Source organism: Lontra canadensis, unplaced genomic scaffold (assembly GCF_010015895.1).
Source record: "Lontra canadensis isolate GAN:19392208 unplaced genomic scaffold, GSC_riverotter_1.0 scaffold29, whole genome shotgun sequence".
NCBI lineage: Eukaryota > Metazoa > Chordata > Mammalia > Carnivora > Mustelidae > Lontra > Lontra canadensis.
Window position 1 is genome coordinate 2,158,903 of NW_022631023.1, and position 16,301 is coordinate 2,175,203.

The 16,301-nt window shown below is 55.3% G+C and overlaps 1 protein-coding gene across 2 annotated transcripts in view; it reads right to left on the reverse strand.

Moving 5' to 3' along the window:
* The window catches only part of TRAPPC10 (trafficking protein particle complex 10), a 76,824-nt gene extending 60,820 nt beyond the window's left edge, over positions 1-16,004 (reverse strand). For both annotated transcript variants that reach the window (XM_032865210.1, XM_032865212.1), the window contains exon 1: positions 15,793-16,004. In XM_032865210.1, the coding sequence (XP_032721101.1) occupies positions 15,793-15,859 (67 nt within the window). In that variant the 5' untranslated portion in view covers positions 15,860-16,004. The remainder of the gene's footprint in view (positions 1-15,792) is intronic.
* Between the last annotated feature and the right edge of the window lie 297 nt (positions 16,005-16,301).

Genomic DNA, 16,301 nt, shown 5'->3' on the forward strand with positions numbered 1-16,301 from the left:
GGACAGTCGCCCTGCAGGGAACAGAGGGACACCGGTACTCAGGGTGTTGCCCAGACCCACCCGCACCTGCCCCCGGCCGAGAAGAGCCCAGCTCAGACACCCCCCAACAAAGGCAGGCAGAGTCCCTGGTTTCTGATTACATGAACCTGTTTTCGTCTTATTCCTGCCACAGCAGGATTTTTCTGGATTTTTTGGCCAGACCTTTGGTACTTCCTGGATTATTACTGCATTCTGAGAATTTTACCAGCATATATTTAAACCTATTAATTGTGCAATTTAAAACTTTTTATGCCAAGAGCAGATAAGACTGCTAATTAAACAGGGAGCGAAAAAGAATTCAAAAAATACAATTCCAGTGATTTAAGCATAAATGGGTCGTATTTCACATTCTTCTTATACCTTTAAAACAAAAAGAAGGGGCACCTGGGTGGGTCAGTGGGTTAAAGCCTCTGCCTTCAGCTCAGGTCCTGATCCCAGGGTCCTGGGATTGAGCCCCTCCTCGGGCTCCCTGCTCGGCAGGGAGCCTGCTTCCCCCTCCCTCTCTGCCTGCCTCTCTGCCTACCTGTGATCTGTCTGTCACATAAATAAATGAAAAAAAAAATTTAAAACAAAAAGAATTGGGAACTCAGTTACAGAGAAAGTAATCAGTAACTTGGATCAACACTGAGAAGGCACTAACGTGTGTCCAGTTGAGAAAATATCGATAACTACACATACAGACGCTTCTCTTGGGTTTGTGATCCCCAACAGTAAGACTGTAAGAAAACAGCTCTTTTGAAATAACTCTCATCTTCAAAGAAGGCAATCATAGCAAAAATAGAAACCTGCAGGCTGGACAGTCTTTCCTGACCCAAGATGCTGTCCCTGAGACGAGAGTCTAACCAAAGCCTAACAGCAGGCCCAACCCACCCCGCCCCACCCCAGCCACAAGCCGTCCCACCGTCTGCATCAGTCTCCAGCGACCTGGAGAACAGTGCAAACCTTCGTTCGCCTTCCGTCACTTTATCTCTGTGTCCGCTACGACGACAAAGTCACAGTTACTTAGTGTCAAAACAAAAAGTCCCATTTTTAATTCTTAACACTGGATGGCAACGGACCAGCTGACCAGTCCAGGACCAGAGGCAACCCCCCTCCACCGCCGCCCCCTTGATGGAAAGCCACACCCACACCAAACTGTCCCGTGGGGCTCTAGCCGAGGGACGAGATGACAGGGGCGCTCACTTTCTGCGTTTCAGGAACACAGGACGTCCAAACTAAAGGTACGATTCTCTCTAACACAAAAGAAAACTGTTTGTACCTATATTCAAAAAGCTGTAAATTGGTTGCTGATGTTCCTATAATGTTTATGCAACGAGTTTTAGAATATTTTAGGACTCAGTTATGACATTAAGATTGAATCTGCCACTGAACCATCTACAGATAAAGTAGCTGAATTACCAAATGCGGTTTGAGTGCTCGACAGCTACAAATTACGTCTCGGGAAAAACGCAAGGCTGAACCAAAAAGTTACTCTCCACTGGGAAGGACACGGGACTCTCGCGCTTGTACAATCATTACTCCCCACGATTTTTGTTTTTTCCCAGACATGTGTTAAGGGCGTTTGGAAATCTCTGTCCTAGTCCTGTACTGTAACGTAACACTACACTGGTACACTACAAGACCCTCGAGGCGTAAGGTCAAGGACAGACGCGGTTGCTAATCAGGTGATCTTAAATAAAGAGATTACCCCGGATTATCCAGGTGGGCCCAAGTGCCCGGAGGGGAAGATATTCCATGGGGAGGAGGGAGACAGAAGGCCAGAACCGAAAAGTTGGTACCATGAGAAGGACTAAACAGGTCACTGCTGGCTTTGAAGATGGAAGGAGGTCCGTGAGCCAAGGAATGTGGGAAGCCTCTAGAAGCTAGAAAAGGACAAGGGGATGGCTTCTCTTCTAGAAGGAATCAGCCCTGCCAACCCCTTGATTTTAGCCCAATGGACCCATTTCAGACTTCTGACCCCCAGAACCCTAAGATGAATACATTTCTGTGTTATTTGGTAATTCATCTCAGAGGCTCTGTCGAAGCCGGTTGTCTGAAGGAACAGGTTCCAGAAGACCTTCCAGCAGCTGCGAACACTTCTGTCATCAGCTGGCCAGTTACCAGCCCTTAAACACGCAAAGCTATGAAATCTCATGAAAATATGAAAGAGTCAGGACACTGTGACCACTAGAAAGCGGCAGAGAAAACCAAAAGTTTCGGCGGATCTGCAACTGACGGGCAGCCTTCCGCACAGTACATACATCTTCCAGATCAGTATTTTTCTTTGGACATTTACCTTGGGTCAAAGATCTTACATCAAGTCTTTAAATACTTGATACCCTCAGACAGCATAATTTTTCTTCAAATTCTTTAGTATAATCTTAGTAAAGGGACAGAGTAACTTTTCCAATAAAACACACCTCGTACTTTATATCCCAAGCAGTTGAAGGCATCCAGGCTATTTTAGCCTGTTAGCGAAATGGAGGTCTTCAAATACCTCGTGGACAACGTCTTAATTTAAGAGCATCAGGTCTACCCTGCAGGACTCCACACACCTCCCCCCGCATTAAGGGGTGGCAAAGAGGGGGGACGGATTGTAGCTCAACAGGAAGCAGGTGCTAGGTGCGAGACCCGCACTGGGGCACCGAGTGTCCCCGCTCTGAGCACCTCCTCGCGGGGACTTCAGAAGCTACACCGCCACGGAGTGGCTGGGCTAGGACCGGGTGACCAATTTCAAGGCCCTTCCCAGCAAGGGATCCTAGGAGTCTCTACCTTTGAACAAATAAGTCAAAGGAAACATATACTTTACCTGGCCTCTGTTGTATAGAAAAATGTTCAGAAAGAGCCGTTCTTTAAGCGTGCCGTTAACCAAAGAAAGCTAGAGTTCACCAGGGAGCAGCGCACTCCTGTTTGAAAACAGGGGTTAATCAAAGAGAGCACGGACACTCGCCCTAACGATGCCTGTCCCTGCCCAGAGACCGCGCACGAATGAACTGTTCCTCAACCGCTTCTGGCCAAACAGACTTGCAAAGGAAGGGTACAGACATCCAAGGTCAGGAGCTGGGAGGGCGCGTCAGCCCGGTCAACCGTGTGTAAGGCGTCTGCGCTGTACGTCTCGTACAACACTGGCGCAGGAGAGAAAATTAATGCCTCACATCGGCAGCTCTCTCATGGGGAAAACCGACACCAAACGCATCGTCGTGGCCTTCCCAGAGCGTCTGCACAGCAAAGGCTGCACATTTGGGGCTCGGAGGCGGGGAGTGGGGTTCAGGAGAAAAAACACACGAGATCCAGATGTCACCCAGATTCTAGAAGGAGAAGCCAAGGCTTAGTCTGTGCCCTGAAATGACTGGGCAACGGACCCGCTTCTGCACACACACACTGCCCTCCCTTCATGGCGAGGCATAGGCCTGACACGAAACAAGCGAGCCCTCCCCAGCCTCCTGCTGCAGAGGCCACGTTGGAAGAAGGGTAATTCCTACAGCCAACATGATGGGGACGGTGGGGATGGCCTTTACCTGCCTGCCAGCCGTCCTGCCCAAATGCCCATTTTAGATCACGCATCAGAACGTCCTGCCATTTCCTTGCTGGCGGTCAAGTTACGCCCACTCCACGGGGCTTCCAGCTCCACCCCGACCCTCGCTGTGAGGCCCCGTGCACACGGTCGCCCGCCCACGCTGCTTCTCCCCCTCCCAGGAGCCAGTCTCTGTATCAATTACTACCCCCAGGGTGTGATCAAAGGGGAAAAGGTAGAGAATATGTCTGCGATAACTGAACTGCACACGGCAGGAGTTTGCAGAAAGGGAACCAAAGCTTATACACAGAGAACAGAGAGACAAGGTCCCACACAGAGACAAGATATGCAGCCCCAAAGTCTTTGTCTTTTCCAACAGGAAAGATAATTGAGCACACACCACGAGCACCGCGAGGTTTAAGCAGACGCTTCTAACCAGGAGGCCAACGGGCCGTTCTCTGGAGCTCAGAGACCAAACACAACCCAAACGTAAGGAGCAGAGAAAACCGAAGGTCTGGATGAAGGCACCTGAATGCAAGTGCGGGGAAGAAGGAGCCTGAACAGTTCACAGGTTTTCACGTGAAGAACTACAGGGTGACCGCAGCAGCTGGGGTCACAGCGTTTCCAGCTTGGGAGAGCTGCCTGCTTCAGGCCCAGCCCTGCCCCGGGGCTCTGGAGAAACCCGCTCCTGAAACCCCCCTTCCCCCAGAGTTCCCAAAGACCACCTTCTCAGTGAGGTCTGGCTGCAGCTTCCAAAAGGCTCACCATTACCAAGAGGAACTTAGCAACATTCAGCAAAATTACGAGTTTACCACGGCCCCAGCGATCCCTGAAGGAATCCATCCCAACAGACACACCATGAGGCTGTCTGATTCAGGGTTATCTGAAAGCTCAGGAGACAAAACCATCCAGTTTCCCGACAGGACCGGAGGAGCGTAAACCGCAGAACACCCATGACCCACACGACGGACGGAGCTCTGTGCGGCTGGACAGTCCAACGGGCAGGATCTCCAGGAAGTGCTGAGAGAAAAAGGGAGGCAGGGGAACCGTGTCTTGGTCTGTGACCTGCTTCCTAAGAAGGGAAGTAAGAATGCGTATGAATTTTTTTTTTCAACGGCAGGAGAATATTTAGGTGAGGACAGAGTCAGGGTGGAAAGGACCGAAATCTACACTCCATACCTTGCTTGGAAGATCCAGTTGTGAGAGCATGTAAATATTTTATGTGATTACAAAACAAAGTTAAATTTTAAAAAAGCTTTCTCTAAAAATACCAGGAAAAAAAAAAAAAAAACAAAGGGAGTTAAATGCGCGCACGGCTGGCAGCAGAGCCCCAGAGAAAGAACAAGGCTGGCCAGCGGCCCATGCCTCCTGGTGCGAGATGTCCAAGCGCCACAGAGAACACTAGAAGCATCTGAAATCTGTGCTCACAAGTCACTGCTGGTGGCGAAGGGGCAGAGGCCGTACAAGGTGGGATCAGGGGCTCCCGGACAAGCAGCGGCCGCCAGGGGTTTCTGAGAAAGGACTGTTCCCAGGCCGGACTGCGTAATCAGAAACGGGGGAGGAGCCCGCTGGGGGACCCGAGGCAGCTCCGGTGTGAGAGCGCTCTACCTGTCACCCCCAAGTCTCCGCAGAATGGGAAGAAAGAAAATACAGAAGATCTAGCAGTTCATTAAAACCACCGAGTCCTGGGGGTGCCTGGGTGGCTCAGTGGGTTAAGCCTCTGCCTTTGGCTCAGGTCATGATCTCAGGGTCCTGGGATCGAGCCCCGCATCGGGCTCTCTGCTCCTGCTTCCCCCTCCCTCTCTGCCTGCCTCTCTGCCTACTTGTTTTCTCTGTCAAATAAATAAATAAAATCTTTAAAAAAAAAAAAAGCAGATGGGTTTAAATCCTTAAATTCATAATGATAAAAAACAAAGGGGAAATGATCACCACTGGAGGACACTCCCTGTGAGTGCGTGAACCCACACAATCCAGGCCACTGGACGAGCAAGCAACACACGTACACACCATTGCTTAAAAGGCTCTACTTATTTGGAGAGGGAGAGAGAGTGAGCACAAGCAGGGGGAGCGGCCGAGAGAGGGGGAGGAGCAGGCTCCCCGCAGAGCAGGGAGCCCAATGCGGGGCTCGATCCCAGGACCCTGGACAGGCGTTAAACCAACTGAGCCACCCAGGTGCCCTCCCGCAACACACACTTTCTACAGACACATTTCCACTAACAAGTGAAGACGAAATGGTAACACTGGAATCCCGCCAGTCTGTGCCCCACAGGGCATGAGCCACAGAAAGGCCGCTCCCATCAGAGAGACCCCAGTGGGGCTGGCACGCCACTGGTGGAGAAGACCATCTTGCCAAAAACATTCAACCTGAACCTGACCCAGCCTCTGGCTCCGAGGACCATCCTCCAGGAGACACAGAACCCCGAAGACAGAGGGCACCCCAGGACACAGCTGGCCAAGCGGGGGGAGGGAGCATGACAGGCCGCAGGACCGAGCCCAAGCTCTTCTGTAAACCGCCCGGAACAAAGGGGAGACGGAGGGAAACCCGAGATTTGAAGCCAGACGGAGAGCACAGCTCCAAACCTTATGTGGACACCAATTAATTCAAAGAGCTTAAAAGAAAAAGACGTTGAAGACACACTGAAAACGTAAACGCTGAGTATCTGATATTAGGGAAAATTTTTTTAGATGCGAATAAGGCTTTACGGTTATGCTTTTAAAAGTCCTGATCTCTTAGCGATACGCCGTCCGAGAGACACACACTGTCTCAGCTTGGGCTGCCGGGATGAAAGACCGTGACGGGGTGGCTTCACCAACACCGACCTGTCCCCACAATTCCGGAAGCCGGAAGTCCAAGGTCAAGATGGGGCCGTTCAGTTCCTCCCGGTTTGGAGGAGGGAGGGAGTGCACTCCTCCTCCTCGCGCGGAGGCCCCTGGCTCCATCCTCGGGGCCCAGACTCCGTCCTCTTCCAGCCCGCTCCCCCCCCGAACACCCCAGCTCCAAACTGTCACCCTGGCCTTCAGGGCTCCAGCACACGAGAGGGGAGACAACGCTTCACCCCATAACACACGCACGTGCAGGTACGTGCCATCACGCTCGGGGTCTGCTTTGGAAACACAGGGTTGGTGGGAACAGGCGCAGACAGGGGCAGGACTGGCCAATCCTCCCAACTGCTGGAGTCGGGGGACAGGTTTGTGGGGTTTCATTATACTACTCTACTTTGCACACATCGCCAACTTTCCATCATAAAAAGTGTGAAACGCTCCAACTCTCCCACCTCCCTTATCCTTTTCTTTCTTCCACAGCACTAATCACTGATTGCATAATTTGCTATTTTTGCCCATCGTGTCCCTCCTCCCAGTGGACGGGAAGCTCCATGAGGGCTGGGGTCTTTGCCGGCAGAGGTGAGCCAAACCCCGACAACAGTGCGGGGCCTCGAAGCACATGTGCACCTGCTGACCGGGGAGCCTGGCCCAACCCCTTCGTAGTCTACAGCAGCCAGCGCCGGGCCCCAGAGCTCGGGACACCCTGCGGCGGCGGTGCCAGCACTGCTGGCCGTCAGATTATGGTCTCGGGATACAAATGCAATCTTAGAACGGGTAAGATCACACTGGAGACCTCCAGCACGGCTGACTGACTCAGTGCTTCGACTGCTGAACCAAAGGAAGCGAGACTTCTATTTTACTTAACTCTGCGGCAAAGGCTTTCTCTGAGGGGTAATTTTAGGGACAAGTGCCCCTTCCTTCCACGTGGGCAGATGCTGTCTGCCTTCCCAGCTGCTCGGTGAAGCCGTGGCAGAGAAGTCGGGCACCTGGCTGCGGGTCCTCCCTGCGCCGTCACACACCGAGGGCTCGGGCACAGCGGAGCCGGCCTTTGGGGCTTCTGCTTCAAAATGACCCGACGGCCCACTCTGTGTCCGCCTCCGTGCCTGCAAACTTACTAACTGATCCAGCTGGTCTAAAAGTGCCCATGAATGGTGCACGGTGAGGTAGTAAAAATTACTACCCCAATGGGGTACCGTTAGTGCCAAGGCTCTACCTAAAATCTTAGCTCTAAAATATATCCAACTGCTCCCAAGTGCTAAACAGATCTGCTAAAAACAAGAAAACTTTCCAAACATACAACAGTTCCCAGTGAGACGAGGTCTAAATCTGTTGTCAGTTTCTTCACAATTTCTCTACTCATTTTTTTTTTTAAGTTTTGCAAACAAGGGCCTAAAATAATATGAAGGAACAAAACATTACGGAACATAAGCCCAAAAGCCAAATAAAGGCATTTGTTTCCCGAGGGGAAAATAATCAAGGAAGGAGAGACTACAAAAAATGTTCGCTATTTCTAAAAGATCATCCCACCTTGGGTCAACATCTAGAGCCCCAGGTCCCAGACGCCCAGGAATCATTCCCGTGGCCAAGAGTTGACAAGGACAAACCTCTAAAGACAAAAGCAGTGATGTAAAACCAGAGCAGCCCAATGGATGCTGGCTGCTACGCAGCAGGACACCAAGGCGGACACCGTGATGTAGGGAAGGAACGCAGTCCCAAAACGACTTGTCCACGCCTGAGCCCGAGAGCCTGTGGATAGGATCTCCTTTGGAAAAAGGATCTTTATAACTGTAATGAAGTTCAGGATCTCAAATGAGATCACCCAGATCATCTGGGTGGGCCCTAAATCCAGTGACCAGTGTCGTGATGAGGGACAGGAGAGCAAATGCAGAGACGGTAGCCAAGTGAGGACAAGGCAGAAACTGGATCCAATGACAGCCGGAGCTGGAAGAAGCAGGATGGACCCTCCCCCAGAGCCGCAGGAGGGAGAGCACAACCTACCAACACCTTCACTTCCAACTTCTGGTCCCCAGACCCCTGAGAGAATGTATTTCCCTTGCTTGAAGCCAGCAAGTTTCTGATAAGTTGTGACAACAGTTCTGGGAAACTAATGCATATAGTGTAAAGTACAAAAATAAAAAGCACATTTTTTCCTACTGCTACTCCAGTTCATGTTTTAGACATGTTTTCGGTCACACCTCTTGAATGTCCGAGAAACACGGCTGAACACATGGTTAAGAAGGGGTCCCGCCAGCAATAAACACGTAAGAACTTCACTAATCATCAGGTAAATGCCCCGCAGACAACTACAACCACCTTGGGCTGGACAAAGACTCCAGCGAGAACATTGAAAGCACAATCCATGAGGAAAAAAGTGTAACTAGACTTCTTCAAAATTAAAAATGTACTTCAGGGGCACCTGGGTGGCTCAGTGGGTTAAGCCTCTGCCTTCAGCTCAGGTCATGATCTCAGGGTCCTGGGATCGAGCCCCGCATCAGGCTCTCTGCTCAGCAGGGAGCCTGCTTCCTCCTCTCTCTCTGCCTGCCTCTCTGCCTGCTTGTGATCTCTGCCTGTCAAATAAATAAATAAAATCTTTTTTTAAAAAAATGTACTTCAAAAGACAGCACTAAGAAAAAATACAGTCAAAAGTTAGGAAAGAGTATTCACAAATAAATTACAGATCTGAAAAAGGACATGTATCAGCAAATTTCATCAACTCTTATAATTCAATGATAACGTAATTTTAAAATGGGCAAAATATCTGAGTAAACATTTCACTCAAGAAAATGTACAAATGGCTTTTAAGAATAGGCAAAAAGGCTCAACTTCACTAGTCGTGAGGGAAATGCAAATTGAAACCCCAACCAGACAGCACTCAGGTCCACTCGGATAGCTAATAAAAGACAGACCAGCGTGTCCCCGCAGGAATACGGAGCCCCCGGAACCGGCAACCACCGCTGGTGGGATCTGAGACAGTACAGACTCGGGGACTATTAGCAATTTCTTAACAAGTCAGATATCAGCTTATCACCCAACACAGCAATTCCGCTCCTGCGGTCTCCGCATGAAGAATGGGAACAGGAGCCCACACTCGGGCGTGCAAGTGCTCCCGGCAGCTCTCCTCACAGCAGCCACAGAGAGCCGACAACCCACACGCCCCTCGCCTGGCAAAGAGATAAACAAGATGGGGTCCACCCGTACGGCGGACCACCCGGAGATGAGAGGAGGACACGACAGGGGACGGCACGACCTCCACAGGGGAGGCCGCTGGGTGAGGAAAGCCAGCCACGAGACGGCACGCCACGTGGTCTCATGTGTAGAAACGTCGAGAGACCACCACTGCGGGGAGACAGAAAGCAGAGAGAGGTTGCCCACGCCTGGGGGAGAAGTGGGGATCACCTGCTAAGGAGCACAAGGGAACCCGATGGGTGCTGGAGACGGACCACGGTGCAGGTGCCGGTGCCAGGGGCACAGCTCTGGGGCGGGATGGTGGAGGAATCTTCCAGCAGGCAGATGAAAGCTCCACGAAGCCACCAAAGAACAAGTCTGCATGCGAGTGGGCCTTGGAACGCACCTCTTCCCGGGGCGACTGGGAAGCAGCCGGCAATATTCCAACTGCTCTGACCTTCTGACCCTGCAAGTCCACTGCCGGACTCCATTCTTTATTTTAGAAATCTACTGCTCCTTTACGGACGCATTTTTAGGGTTGAGGCTGGTCTGGAACCTTACAGAGCTCCTCTTTCAAGGCTTCACGCAATTGCCAGCTGGGCAGTCCTTCGATCCTACCTGCCCCCTCAGAGGCCGAATCCACAACCCAAGAAGGCTTTGGTTTGTAGTAAAGAACTGTAGTTCTCTGACTTATAGTAAAGAAAGCATATCTGAGCCCAGTTCTGAAGGACTGGTGCAGGGAAGACGGTCCCTAGCACAGCACTGAGCCTCCTTCCTTCTGCTGGATTAACCTGGACGCCCGGGGTCCGAAGCCTGTGGAGGTCTGCAGCGGTGCAAACACTGGGCACCTAGCAGGCTCCCTACAAGAAGTCTGGGTGATCAGGGCTCAGGCTCTCCAAGCATTTCCCAGAAAGCCGTCTTAGCTCAACATGACCCACATTTCAAGAACATACCTCCATGCTGTCAAAAGCCTCTAACTCATGGACGCCTCAGAGACAGCACCGTGTTTCCTAGAGAGACGCTCACTCATTTATCTATCCTATTTATTCAGTGGATATTTACTGAGCACCTACTGTGTGCCCAGCTCAGCTGCAGGAGCCAGGAGGCCAGCAGTGACCAGCATACTCCGGACCCTCACCCTGTGGCTCGCAGGCAGCCTGGGTCGGGGTGGAGGAAAGACAATGAGCGAAGGAAAAACAAAATGTTTCTGTCGGGGGTGCAGAGCCAAGAAGACTGAATCAAGTCAACGGTAAGCCCGACAGTGAGCGGGGTGTGGGAGGTGGTCCGGGAGCAGCTCCCAGAGCGGGGAGAGGCAGTGAAGGGTCAGAAGGGCAGTGTGGGCGGCCAGGAAGCCACGGGGCTGGTGGGGTGAGGCCCGGGCCAGGCCCACGGGAAGGTCTGCGAGGGTTATGCTCGGAAGGCGGCTAGCCCTGGAAGGGTCCCAGGAGGAAAGCGTGCCTCTGAGGACCCCCGGAGGGATCGCCCCCCGCCCCACGGAGAACTCGCCTCAAGGGGCTGGCATGAAACCAGGGAGGCCACCGGAGGCCGCAGGAGCACACCCAGGTCGAGGCGAAGGCAGCTTGCGTTTGGGGGAGCAACAGTAAAGGTGGGGAGAAGTGGCTGACTTCTGGATAAGCATCAAAGATAAATGATAGGACAGACTGACCGCCAGTTGTGAAGAAAAGGAGAAGTCAAGAATGACCCCAAGAGCATCCGTTTTTACTTAGAGCCCAAATACCCTGTGAGTCCGAACCACTGGGGAAGGCACATAAAGTCAGGCGGAGACCAGTTCCCAGCAGACCGGATGGGGACAGGGGCAGGAGAGCCCCGGGGCCGGCTCCGAGGCCTGCAGATCAAGGGGGCTGCCTGACAAGGGCCAGACCAGGGTTCGCGGCACCCAGGCCCGGGCAGCAGCGGGGGATTGGCACGGACCCTGAGACACACGCACACGACAACACTTGATCGCCATGAAGAGAGACCTCACGACCGGCAAAAAGCTTTTTTAGACAACAAGTTCTTCAGTCAGTCATTCGCACTCCCACCGAAGCCCGACCCCTCGGCCCTTCCCGTCTCTCCGTGTGGGCCCCCCACCTTGTCGTCCATTCCCTCCCAGGCAAAGACTGGCTCTGGGAGGCCTGCCATGCTTGATAATCTCTGGCATTCATCCAGACTTAAAAAATGGAAATCAGACCCCTGAGTTTCATCTGCACACACCAAATTTACTAGGAACGCTTCTGAGGCGCATCTTGTAAATCGGGCCTGTAAGCCGAAGTTCAAACGGAAAAGGAACGTTTTACTCCTACATCATCAGTGCACGTCTGCCCTGGAGCTGGGTTCACCTACTCGGGATGCGGGCACCACAGCAAACCCAGAGACTCCACGGGCACTCCGAACCGATGAGGAGAACGGCAATGCTGGAGATGCACCAGGCCCCACTTGAGGTGTGCAGTTTCAGTACTCGATCCTGCTACCTCCCTTCCAAGGACACAACTGTGTCACAGAACAGAGGGTTGCTATGACAAAAGGAAGTACCACACACAAAAAAACTCCAATCAGACTCCCAAGCTAGCGAAGTTGTGCAGTGTCCAACAGGTGCAACCATCCCATCAGTATGTCACTGCAGTTATCTGAGAATGAAAAACGTTTCTTCTAGGGCACCTGGGTGGCTCAGTTGGTTAAGCGGCTGCCTTCGGCTCAGGTCATGATCCCAGGGTCCTCGGATCAAGCCCTGCATCGGGCTCTCCTCTCAGCGGAGAGCCCGCTTCTCCCTCTGCCTCTACTGCTGTTCTACCTACTTGTGCTCTCTGTCAAAAAAATAAATAAAATCTTAGAAAGAAAAATGTTTCTTCTAACTTATGCATATGATTTTTCTCAAATAGCTACTGTTACAACATGATGCTCCTTTAATAAAATGATTGGAAGCGAACTATTTAATAGATGGAGCTATTATTCTTCTTAACCTAAGCATGTCATGAAAAAGGCACTGAGACACCTAAGGCCCTGTGAGCAGTCTAGGAACCACCCCTCAGCGGTCAGGCTAACGGTGTGCACAGTGATTCCTCTTCTGGGTGCTTTCCCTAAGTTCGTTCTTCCAACTCTGTGTGGACCCCGAGACCGGTCCTATGGCCATCTCTATCTGATGTGGCGAGACCATGAAGCGCCCGAGGTCCCCCACAAAAGACCTCTTGTTTCAAGCAGGCACAGGCACAAGCGACACACCAAGCCAGGCAAGGGCATTCGGTGGCACCGTCAGGCACGCAGTGAGTGAGGTTTCTGAGGACAGATGTTCCTCCCGCGTCTCATCGGTGGCACCGTCAGGCACGCAGTGAGTGAGGTTTCTGAGGACAGATGTTCCTCCCGCGTCTCAGCCGCTGGCCGCTGCTGGTGTGAGAGGCCAGTACGGCCGGCTCTGCACGGCTGCGCGTCGATCAGAACATAAGACATTTGAAGCGACTTCTCTGGGACTCAAGAGGCAGTGCTCGAATCACAAGCACCGCACCTTCAGGGTGGGCGGGAGATCAACCACCCGCACCTTTAATAAAAACTTTACCCTAAGGTGGAAAAATCAAACTCCAACCAGGTACAAAGCATCCCGTATCTGCTCATTTTTGTTGCCTTTTTCCCTCCTACAAAATTCATAGTGGCAGATGGGAAACCCCAAGCCAGAGATCCGGAAGAAGAAACCGCGCAGTCCGGGAAGGGATGGTGAGATCGGACCGTGGGCACGGGGCACCGCAGCGCCTCGAACACCGTAAATCCTGTGCTGACGGCACGTGCTCTTCTCGGCGCGATGCGCACGGTCCACAAAGAGATGCCACAGATCAGCAGAACTACAGTAACTCTGTCTGCCAGGGGAGAGAGCTGGAAAAGGAACGTGTCTTCCCCAACATTCCCTTGGAATGGAAACCTGTCCCCATCCTAAAGCAGAGAGCGCACCCAGCGCTGCGGTAACAAAACAGTCTACGCCGACACCTAAATTCGGATCACGTAAACCGGCTGGGTTTCTTCTCGGTCTCACGGCGCGTTCTGCACGATGAAGACATCACAGGCCGGTACTCAGGATGCCGAGTAGGGGATCCGCCACGCGCCGTCAGCACACAGTCCATCCCCGAGCCGTCGCGCAGGCTCGCTGGTACTTACTGGCCTCACGAGTCTTGGTCGAAGCGCATCCCCTGCTGAGGTGGTCCGTGAAGGGGCGGCAGGTTCGGAATCTCTTAACGGCGGGGTGAAGGCCAGTAAGACGCCCAGGGAGCTTCAGAATACTGTTAAGATCACTCAGCAGGCTCTCACGTAGTCATGGGCTCTGGTGACCCCAGTCTCCGGAGACGTTCCACTCTGGTCACAGCGACACACGTGTAAACGGCTCCTACGCTTCCGTGAGGCAGACACGCTCTCCTTCTCCTCAGAAAGGTCCACTCCACGTTCTCCGAGAAAACTCCAGCCCGGCACAAACTTCGGTCTCATCTGGAAGGGAAGGACTCTGACATGACGGGGCCACCGAGGCCGGCCGGGTGTCCCAGGAGAGGAGGCAGCCAGACCAGGAACACAAAGATGTTGCAACTAGGAGACCAGGTACCGAGTATCAAATCAAAACTAGGAGGAAGAAGGAGCCTCCTTCCCACTGCACTCGTCCTCCCTTCACAACACCAGGGGCTCGACCGAATGGAGCAGACACAGAAGGCCAGAGGCCAAACCAGGACAAGTGCCCCAAAGCTGCAGCCCCAAGCCCGGAAACCCCCCAACATAACTCTAGTGTGAGCTGGGAAGCTCACAAACCCGGCCCACATGGACGCTCTTACTCCCCAGCTAACTCCGTCTGAAAGTTCCCGAAGCCCCGTTCTTCCCCCGGACCCAGCGAGGCAGAGGTCGTGAGCCTTCACGGCGGACACGGTGAGAACACACGACACGGGCTCCAGCGCTGTACACACGGGGCCCCCACGGACCGGAACTCCGGTAAATCCGGGGGAAAGGACGCCGCGTCCCTGGCTGGCCACCACGCATGTGGGCATGAATGCAGACGGTAAACCCTCGTGTCCATCAGCGTCCACAAGGACCACAATCCACACGCCCGGTCCTGAGACTTAAGAACTTGTCCTCCGAAGCGCACTTGCAGAAAGTCCGCAGAAACTGTCCAAGCTCGGGGTGTGAGACGCAGTTAGACCAGCCACGGGGCGCCGGGGCGGCACCTGCAGGCCCTGGCACCTAACAGGAAGACCACCCGGGCGCGGCCCCTGTTCCCGGAGACCCTGGAAAGCACCTGGCGCCTGCGGGGCCTCGGGACCAGCCCTACACGGACCGCCCTCTGGGGCCGAGGGCAGAGCGAAGTGCGGCGTCCTAAGTAGACAGTCAGTGCACAAACACGGGTGGGGACGGCTGTCCCCGAAGGACGGCAGGGTCCGGACTTAGCGGAGACACAGCCCCGGTCCCTAAGGAGGTTTCTCACCTGGAGGAGAGCCCACGAACCTAAACCTCAAACAGCTTCTCAGGGCTCCGACGGGGGAGCAGGAGGAGCGCGTCCGCCGGTCGGACCCCGGACACCGGAAGGAAGACACACACAGCAGCGAGCCCAGGCCCCGCGCGGTGGGCTCCCGCTTGTCCTCGTGGACGCGGCGCTCCTCGCACAGCCCGCGAGCGCACGGGGCAGCAGCGCACGGGGCACCGGCAAGGGGCTACGATCCCAACAGTCCGAAACCCCGGTCTGCGGGACGCCAGACCTCGCCGGCCGCCGGCGCGCCTCTAACCTCGTCCGCCCCGGCGCGATGCTAGCGTCTGACCGCTCGGAAGTCCCGGCGCGCCCAGGACCGCCCGCCAGCCCCGACGCGGGGGCACCGGCCCGGCGGTGCAGAGCGGGGCGTTGGGGGCGCCGGGGGCGCAGCCTCGTCCGCGGGGGCCGGCGCGCGGCTCCCCCCGCAGCTGTCACGCCCGTGGCCGCGCAGCGTCGCGCGGCTCCGACCCCTACCCGCGGGCGCCCGCAGCCCTCGCGCTCCCCCGAGCACTTTCCGGGGAACACGGACGCGCCCGCGGACTCGGTCCCGGCGCCCGCTCCCCGCCCCGAGGGCAGCCGCCCCGCCCGCGAGCGCGTCCCGGCGGGGTCGGAGGTCGGGGCGGCGCGCGCAGGGCCCCGCCGCAGCCGCCGCCCGGGCCACACCTCCGTTCCGGGAAGCGGCCGGGCCGGGAGCGCTCGGGGAGGGGCGGGGGGCGGGCGAAGGGGGTAGGGGGAGGGGTCGGGCCCCGCAACGGCCGCCGCCCCCTCCCGCGCCCGCGGCACTCACAGGTGACGATGGGCTTGTTCTCCATGGTGTAGATCACCGGCGGCTGCGGCTCCTCAGGGGCGTCCATGGGCGTCCGCCGTCACCGGCCCGGCCCCCCGCGCCCCATGGGCAGCCCCGAGGCCGCGCCGGGCCAGCCCGAGCCTGAGCGGCGCCGCGACAGGGAGGCCTGCCCGGCCGCGCGAGGCAGCTCCGGAGCCGGCCGCCCGCCGCCGCCGCCCGCCGGCCGCACCACTTCCGGCCCCGGCACCGCCGCGCTACCGCTTCCGGGGCGCGCGGCTTAAAGGGGAGGCCTCCGGGCGGCGCGCCGGCGCTGTCCTCCGACAGAAACACGGGGGCGGGGCCGGGGGCGGGGCCGGGGCGGGGCGGGACCGGGGAAGGCAGGCGGGGCTCGCGCGTGGACCTGGGAGCGGAGGTCCCGCTCGGACCGTGGAGAGGGCTGCGGCCCGGAAGCCCGAGGGGACGTCTCCACCCGCCCCAGCACCTGGCCACCCGGTGCGCGGCCGCTGCCC